This window comes from Oreochromis aureus, linkage group 6, assembly GCF_013358895.1.
Source record: "Oreochromis aureus strain Israel breed Guangdong linkage group 6, ZZ_aureus, whole genome shotgun sequence".
Lineage (NCBI taxonomy): Eukaryota > Metazoa > Chordata > Actinopteri > Cichliformes > Cichlidae > Oreochromis > Oreochromis aureus.
This window is the reverse complement of record NC_052947.1, coordinates 31,172,015-31,181,308: the sequence shown is the minus strand read 5'-3', so window position 1 is coordinate 31,181,308 and position 9,294 is coordinate 31,172,015. Positions and strand designations below refer to the sequence as shown.

Genomic DNA, 9,294 nt, shown 5'->3' with positions numbered 1-9,294 from the left:
TATGATTATTGTTATCTTAGTTTCTGAATCTATAAATGAATGAAATAATGAAGGAATATTATTCAGTGGATTTTATTAGCATTGCTGGTAGATAGACTGTGCTACCTTTTGTCATATAGACTGTATCCAGTATAGATGTTATCAGCTGTTTCCACTCTTTATGCCTAGCTAAGCTAAAATAACTGGTTGCTGGCTCTGTAGTTTTACATTACACATATTCCAGTTACCACAGTTCTTTCAGACACTGGCATCAAACCAGTGTGGGTATTTTCCCAAAAGATGAACTTCACTATTATTTGTCACTGACTCAAGAATCAAATATTTATAAAGTACTTACTTGTAATGTTTTAAATTGGTTTTCACCAATGGTTCTCCAAACTTTCTGAAGGTCTTTCTTTGGACGTTGGTTACTTTTTTACTCATTTACAGTTCAGGCCCAAACCTGACCATTTTTAGAGGAATGCTTTTTGTTTTGTTTTTTTAGCCGCTTAATACAGGCCCACAGTATAAAACATAAACCTAATACTGTTGTGTACAACAGCGTATTAGGGATATATTAGGAAGAAAAACATATATATTTTTGATCATTTTGAGGATAATTGCAAAAAGTCAAAATACTATTTTGAGAAAAAACGTCCAAATGTGGAGATTACAGGCAAACTGTCACGGCTGCTATAACCTCTACGAAATGCCATGTGTAGATGAGTTAGTCAGATCATACTTCAGAATTGGTTTTAGTTACAAGGAAATTATTAGCATAGCAAAGACCTGACAAGGGAACTGAAAGTTCCATCTGGCCCTTTAGTTGAGCCATACTGTTCACCGAAAGCCTCAAAAAGTTTGACCTCAGTGGAAGGGTAAATGTCAAGAAGCTACATTCAAGGAAAGAGAACAGGAAGAAAAGACTAGGGTGTGCCAAATTTCACAAGAACCACAGTGAAAATGTAATGAGTCAAATAGAGTTATTAATCCAAATTTGAAATTTATAGCTGAAATCATCAACAATATGTATGGAAGAGATCAGGAGAATGTGGAGAGCCAAAATTAATTAAATAGATACATCATTAAATAATTAACTAAATGTGTTGTTAATGAATAAAAATCTGAAACAAGCAATTAATTAAATATAAATACATTTTATTTAAATATTTAATACACTGTTTCCTTATTACAAATTTAAAATAATTAATTGCACATTTGTTTAATAATGTGTTAATTTAATTCTTTTGGGCACTCATGTCCCTCAATAGAAGAAAGATAATGCCAATGCTAGAAAAACATAGCTGGAAAGAAAAACATATGATGACTCAATGCTAGTCATGGTCTGCTCTCCTCATAACCTGGAACTCAACATCCTTGAAGTAGTGGGATCATCTTGACAGCAAACAGAATAGACCAGCATCCAAAAGAAGAGCTCAAGACGGCTTGCCTGAGAGTTTAAGTTGTATTGGAAAAGAAAAGAAAAGAAAAGAAAAGAAAAGAAAAGAAAAGAAAAGAAAAAATTACAATCTTGTTAAGATTGTATGAACCCAAAATACTGTTAACATCTTTTTCTCCACTTGGAAGTTATACTTCTACCACCATCTTGTAGAATTCGTCTATAGATTTCAGTTGGGGATTATTTAAGACACATCTCTTTCTTATGATATATTTGAACTGGTCAATAAACCACGATAAAAAACAAAAAACAAAAACACGATGTGTTTTTCGAACAACTATGTAAAGATTAAATTTAAAAAGTACTAAAGTAATCAGACTCAAAAGTAAAATATGTCCAGATCAATGGCAAATATTTGTATTTTTTTTTTTTAACTGTGGGCTAAATTACTCGAAAATACTTCGAATTATGTTTCAGTGTTTTGTTAAAGTGATATGAAGTTTTATTTCGTCTACTTTTGATTTCTTCCCAATCTCTTATCACCTGCATTTTTTTGTAGGCGATAAGTCATACAGTAGTAGTGATGGAGAAATATTTTCCAGACTGCATCCATGCAATAACTATCGTCACACCGTGACACATATCTGATGTGCTGCCTCTAATTAGGACTTGTGGATTTTTCCCTCCCTATTTTCCCTAATGTTCGATGAGCTGACAGGGAGAGAGAAAGGGAGAGAGAGAGAGTGAGAGATTTTATCAACTAGTTGTTTCGCAAACCATGCATATCTTCAAGCTGACGGAGGCACTTTAGCGAGTCTGAACGAGCCCTGCAGACTGACACCAGCATGAGTAAAACATTTCTCCACTTTGACAGCGAAGAAACACGTCACCACGCGCTCCAGGTAGCATATTAAATACTCCTGGAACTTTTGGATTTACTTTCACTCTCCCTGGAGATCTGCACATGAGTAGCCAAAGGGCGCTCCCAAGTTTCTGATGCCAGTTAGATCTACAACCGACCTACAATTCGCATGTTGGATACATTTGCCCCGCAGAGCGCCGGTGTGCCCATCTCCAGAGCGGACCTCCAGCTTAAACTGACGGAAAACAAGAGCGGCCTGGGGATGGAGAACGGCACTGGGAAGAAACTCATGGAGATAACTGGACCGGCTTTATCTAAAAGAAAACTTCTGGTCGGCTTAGACCTGCTCTGCCTCTTTCTTGGTAAGAAGGCCTAGCTGGATTTGTCAGTGGTTAACATAATACTATATTACTTATTGAGGGGCCTGCTTTGCCTTGTACAAGGCCACGTATTCCGCAGCCACATACTTCAACATTTAACCCCGTGTTATAAGCTGATACAGCCCTGTGTTCATTGTGTTGCTGGACTTCCGTGCAGAGTTTTTTTCCATTCATTAGAACTACACTGGTGCCAGTGTGCATTAGTACAAACTACACTAACTGATATGCTGAATGAGTCTGTGTATTTTTTAACTGTAGGCTACAACGTAAGAAACTTTCTCATTAATATTTTTATAGCTGAAATCTGCATTTGATTCAGCAGTGAGTTGATAGAACTTCAATCAGCTAATAACATTCTGTTGTCTCGAAAAGGGTTTGTGGGTGTTTTTGCATAATTCTCTTAAATTCTTCGAAATTATTCAAGATATATCGGTATTATTTTTAAAAAAAATCAAAGCGAGTCATTTGTTGTTTGTTTAAAGCCATATATTCTCGTACAGTCATTAATGAATTTGTTCATCAACGACAAAATCCCGTATACACTTGTTATTCCTTTCAATAAGGTAACGAGTGAGCATCGCCCATGTTAAGTGCTGTTCCACTTTTATCCCTTTCGGTCAAGAAAACAGTGGGTATTTGGGTACTTATAAACGTGATGATCGAGCTTACAGTCTTCCGAAAACAAGCAGCAAATATAAAAAGGTGAAAAAAAAAGGAGGAAACCAGAAAAGTAAAAGAGACAGAAAGTTAGTTTTCACCCCTTTCATCTACATGCCACCTCTCTTTTTCTGCTCACGCACGCTCTTCAGCTCTTTGTGCCAGCTGGTTTGTGCATTACCCAGGGAATTGTGCAGTTTCCATGACAACATCCAGTTCTCAGGGTAGAGTCAGGCCAGGGGGAATTCAATAAATAATGTACGATCCATGACTATCACATGTGTGTGTACACATACATGCCCACGACTCTACTTGTTGACCCTAGCTCATAGTGGTATTGGTGGTGGGAGAGGGGTTATGTAATGCTGGCTGGCTGGAACAAGCTGGACAGAGAAGTAGCCTGTATTAACAACAGATTGGATCTGTGCAGAAGGGTGGAGGCCCTGCGAAAAGCCTCTGTTTCTCTCTTTCTTTGTCCGTTTTGATGTCTGTTCCCCACCCTTGTCTTTTCTGTGTGTGCGTGCAGGCATGCAAACCAGAGACAGAGAAGGAGATAGGACACTGGGAGACAAACAGAGACAGTGTGAGGCTGGCTCTGGCTCGGGTCTATTGGCGCTTTTACGCTTTGTTTTGTTGGGAAGAGCTCAACTGGAGTCACAAACAACCCCCCCTTTCTCTCCTCATCAACAGAAATGCATACACTTAGACACAAATACACACATGTGCAGTTCAAACTGGATCTTTTACTGAGCGCTGCCTTGCTCCGCTCTTCCACTCTCAGTGGATTCAGCTTTTATTCAGTAAGGAAACTGGAGCTTTCGGCTGTTCTCTGAGTTTCTTTGGTCCCAGTGGAGGAGTGTTACGACCCCGACATTCCTAATGGTTGTTCTCCAAAGAAAAAGTTGGATTTCCCTTTTTCTGTAAAAGTCTTACTTTCCCAAACTTCTTTCCTTTCTAAAAGCCCCTATTCATCTGTCTTGTATGTTTCATTGTAGCTTTAAATTTATGTTTTGATTATGTTATTTTTATCTATGATTAACAATGCCTCTTCTTGGTTAACCTGAGATGAGACCTTACTCCTCTTTTCTTCTCCCATGTAACACTTTCAAAGAATACTTTCACCAAGAGGAAAACTGGGGACTTAAAATACTTAATTTTGTCTAATTCTATTTTTCTCCCTTTTCTTCCTCCCATGCAGCTTCCATCCCTTTATTTGCATGTGAGCTAAAGGTACTGAGTCCTTACAGAAGAGGTTTCATTTGTGGGGACCCCAGCATCACTTATCCTTACCTGCACAGAGAAGCCATACCAGATGAATTACTCATCACAGGTGGCATCATCATCACTGGCCTCACTGTGAGTATTCATCATCTTCATCATTCCTGTCGTATCAGTCACCCCATTGTCATTTATTGTACAACGTGTGATCTTGTGATTCTCACGTTCCATCTGAATCTAGATTGCTCTCGGGGAGTGTTATCGGGTGCGTTTCCACGGTGTCAGCTCGAAGGCCTTTGTGAGGAACCTATACGTTTCGTGCCTGTACAAGGAGCTGGGGTGCTTCCTGTTTGGATGTTGTGTCGGCCAATCACTGACCAACATGGCCAAGCTCAGCGTGGGACGGCTGCGACCGCACTTCCTGTCAGTGTGCGGCATTACCTATGCATCACTCAACTGCACACCTGGGACCTACATTGAAACAGTGACTTGTCGCCAGCCTGACCACCAGTTAGAGGAGGAAGCCAGGTGTGTGTCTGCATTCACGAATTTGTGCTTTTAATGTCGTATTGAAATTTGCAATTCTAAATACTTCTCCACTTTTTCAGGAAGTCCTTTTTCTCGGGCCATGCTTCTTTTGCAATGTACACAATGCTCTATTTAGCTGTGAGTATCTCTATTTATTAGTCTCTTTTTCCAAAATTTTTCTCTTCCTCTATCTCTCTCTCTTTCTCTCCCACACACCACACATTCATACTGGCAAAGAAAATTGACTGTCTCTCCAATTTCCAATTACCATCACTTTGTAAAATGCTGAGAGAGAATGAATGAAACAGGGACTCATCCCCAGTCCAGTTAGCATCAAAGAGCGAGAGAATAAGAGATGAGGGACTGGAGGGAGATATGGCACAAACAGAGACTGCTTTGTTCTGCTTTGGGAGGAGTGTGACCTCGTCTCACTGTGCTGCTCTATTGTGCAAGAGTGTGTGTGTGTGTGTGTGTGTAAGCCCCTGCATTTGTATATAAGAAAGCCAGCATTTGTGGATGCAAGTTCTCATTTATGTGAATATGTGTACTCATTTTTATGCAGAAATAAATCCTGCATCAGCAGAAATTCAAATATTTTCACAGCTAACAAATTCAGCATAAAGAAAATATAACATGATTCTTCATGATTGATCTTAAATGTTCTATAGTGTCCTGTAGAACTTTACATATTTATATTACATGCAAAGAGAGCGTATTTAACTATTAGTCTTTGGTGGGAAGATTTGGACCTGGCTTAAACAAACTGTAAAGTTTTCAGCTTACGACAGCATTTTAAGGAGGGTTTACCCGCTTTATATCAGTGAAACAGATGCACAGGAATCACGTTCACTGCTGCTGCTGCTATTATATAAAACAGTTTTTCACAGCTTTCACTGACTAAAGCACAGAGGGGTCATTGTGACATCTATTATTTCAGGAGCAAACATCTGGATCTTTAGCTGCCCGACTTTGTTCTCTCACAATGTCACTAGCACCACTTTATTTTAAGAGGGAAATTATTATTCATAATTTTTTTTTTTTAAATTTCTTTTTTAAACTTAACAACTCACTGCCTAAATCATAAGTGGAACTGAGGGCACAGTTGTGCACATTCACTCTTTTCTTTGTCTTGACTTTGTCTTTCTTTGACTTTCTATGGTACCTTTTTTGGTGCGAGTGGGGGGTTGATAATTTAATGTGATTTTCATGCTTCTCTCTGAGCAAATGAACACTAGGGTGCCAAAAGTGGAAGTCACTTTGTTAGATGACAATGAGAGCCGACTCACAACAGTCTCAATATCGGGTGTTTTATGATGTGAGTGGCGCATTGGCTGTGACACACCTGTGACAGTAGATCAGGAATAATTTCAGAATGATTCTTCCTGCTTGTGGGTCCATAAAACAACAGTTAACTATTAATTTACCATCAAACAATAACAAGATTATTTGCCTCCTGTTGTATTGAAAGTTCCCAAGAAGGGGCACAAGTATCACAGGTGGTATTTCTTTAGTATCTAAGTTTTCAGCTAACAGAGCTCAACTAAATAAAAAAAAAAATGAAATCACCATTAAATTAAAGAACTGCACCCATACAAGTCTGAACAATAAACTAAGCAGCAGAGAAAAAAATGAATGCATAAATGATTAAAGCTGGTGAGGAAACCAACACAGAAATACATCATTAGCTCGTTGACACTGTTAACTAATAGTAAACCAAATGCTGCCTAAACATAACGGATAAACTAGTTAATCTTATGAATATTATTATTACTCATTATTTAGCTCAAATATGGCTAACAGTTAAATTGTTCATCAACAATTCAAACACAAATGCTAGCAAAATATTATAGATCAAATGTTGAATTTGGTCACCAAGACTCATGAAATTAATGCATACAGAGGTAGTAGTTGATGAATGCTTACATTATAAATATATATATTTATGAATATCTTTGAATAGTCTTTTGCCATGTTTCGGTCTACTCTTTTCTCTTTCCCCTCATACTCATTTGGTTTGCATATGATGTCTGCCTTTCCTTAAGCCTGGTTTTCCTTCCTAAAAAGTGGTGTTTCCTTCCCACTGGCACCAAGTGCGTTTTCATAGGGGAGTAGTGTGCCTGTTGGGATTTCTTTCTAATATTGCAGGGTCTTTACCCTTTATGTACGATATAAAGCACTTTGAGGTATTGTGAACTGGAGCTATATAAATAAAACTGAATTGAATTGAATTAACTATCCATAACTGATAAATACAGAAGTCCAGAAACAGGTGTTGAGTACTCTCAAAGATGCTTCAGATTCGATAACCGCCTATAACCTTCATATACAATGTTTAATCATTTGAGGTATCAAAATTAAATATATTTGTCGTTACCACACCACTCAAATTTATAAAACCTCTCTCACAAAAACAAATCTTAACCCATCTCAGAAACCACTTATCCAATCACCATCCACCATAGCCCTTACCTTCTGGTGGAAGCTGTAACTCCCTGACCGTCAACACAAAGAGAGAACTTTTGTTCCCCCTCCCCACTGTAATCCGTAGCTTTAGCCACAATTATCTCCTCACTTGTATACGTCTTGTATCTGTAATGTATTGCTCAGCGAATTAAATATTGTTTTTGTTTCTGTAATATAGTTTTACCTGCAGGCACGGCTGACGTGGCGTGGAGCTCGGCTGCTGAGACCCGTGCTGCAGTTTTTCTTGGTTATGCTGGCAATCTACACAGGCCTGACCCGTATCTCAGACTACAGGCACCACCCGTCTGATGTACTAACAGGCTACATACAGGGAGCTCTCACTGCCTACTGGGTGGTCAGTATACCTTGCCTGCTTGTCTTTGTGCATCAATGCGTGTCCACGTGTCAAAGTCTGCTTAATCCTCAAGTTGGGCATGTGTTTATGTTTCTCCCAGGCCTTCCACATCTCAGCTATGTTTAAAAGCTCCAGTTCAGATCTCTCTCCGACCGAGACCCTTGACAGCCCCCTGTCACCCCACCATACTGTTTGCTAAACCTCATTCCCACTTACCGCCGCATCTGCCTGCGTTCACCTGCTGCCTGAAGACTGATTTGGACAGACAAGAGATCTGAAGAATGCAAGACCATTTCCTGTGAAATCAAACTACATACCTCAGTATTTTGACAGAGTCAGGGGAGAAAAGGAAAGCAGACCTTATGAAATACTGTCAAAGAAAATACTCTATGAACTAAGAGACAGGAAGAGAGAAGGAGTCTAAAACTATGCAAGTTCCTCTGTCTTTGTTGTGTGTCAAGTAAGCAGTCTTGAAAAAAAACTGACATTAGCTTCACGTGTAACACTTACCTGTGAGATGAGACTACAAACAAGACTGAACGCAGAAGAACCACTATCACTCCACATATCACTTGTTTTTTTTACAATTCAAAAACTGTAAAAGCACTTTTTCATCTCCATGATAGTGTTAATAATTAGCACTTAGTATGTAGCATGTAAAATATTTTATACAAAAGTTAATTAAGTTGTGTAGTTTATTTATCCACCCACTGAATGTTGTTGAAGGAAAGCACAAATAGCAAAAAAGCAACTCATTTGTAAAGTTTGCATCAGGTGATTTCATTGGATGCATCCGTCCAGCTCTGTGTTATGTAAGTGAGAGGACTCCTATAAACTGTTTTAACAGGATCTTTATTTATGGAAGAGGATGGATGCCACTAGTTCTCAGACTTTATAAAGTTATGGATGCTTGTAGATAACTTACCAGTCCATGAGTGCACAGATCATTAAAAATAAAAGCAGTTGGGTTTTTTTAGTTATTTCATTTTCATTGTAATGTATGTAATTAAATGTTTTGACCACTTGGGGGCACTACTGCAAGCGTGTAAAACAGCTTTCACGTGTTTACATAAGCAGACAGAAAACATGTCATCACTCATTTGGACTAAAGCATCTCTGTCCACCTGAGAATTCCAATATTCTTTCTCTTTTCGCTTTGATTTGGTCTCCCCAGACTCCACGGGGAAGATTCTAATTTTTCAGAAAGTCACTAACTTTGTCTTCCTGCTGTTTGGTGCTGGCCAGGTGGCACAGGGTAGATTTATCAAAGCTTGCCTAAAACAGCAGCCTGCTGCGACTGAAACAAGATTAAAGAGAGCCCGGATCAAAACAGCAGAGTTATTAGCTGTTAAAATCAAAACAATGAGCCAAAGATGTTCAATTAGCACTGTGCAAATGAGCTGGAAAGTGGGCGATAATTCTCTGCTGTTTTGTCATAACAAGCAACACCTTA

General features: G+C 38.8%; 1 protein-coding gene across 1 annotated transcript; it reads left to right on the top strand.

Moving 5' to 3' along the window:
- Positions 1 to 2,111: 2,111 nt before the first annotated feature.
- On the top strand, positions 2,112 to 8,856 carry LOC116310564 (phospholipid phosphatase 3-like). Its single transcript, XM_031727407.2, has 6 exons — positions 2,112 to 2,602; positions 4,476 to 4,633; positions 4,737 to 5,023; positions 5,104 to 5,161; positions 7,665 to 7,841; positions 7,942 to 8,856. The coding sequence occupies exons 1-6, from the start codon at positions 2,410 to 2,412 to the stop codon at positions 8,038 to 8,040; spliced, it is 972 nt and encodes a 323-aa protein (XP_031583267.1). The 5' UTR covers positions 2,112 to 2,409; the 3' UTR covers positions 8,041 to 8,856.
- Positions 8,857 to 9,294: the final 438 nt, after the last annotated feature.

Bases quoted from the DNA above. Each gene is read 5' to 3' on its own strand.
- LOC116310564 (XM_031727407.2), top strand. From the start codon at position 2,410: ATGTTGGATACATTTGCCCCGCAGAGCGCCGGTGTGCCCATCTCCAGA. The intron at 2,603-4,475 runs GTAAGAAGGCCT...CCTCCCATGCAG, and splicing joins CCTGCTCTGCCTCTTTCTTG to CTTCCATCCCTTTATTTGCA. The intron at 5,024-5,103 runs GTGTGTGTCTGC...CCACTTTTTCAG, and splicing joins CAGTTAGAGGAGGAAGCCAG to GAAGTCCTTTTTCTCGGGCC.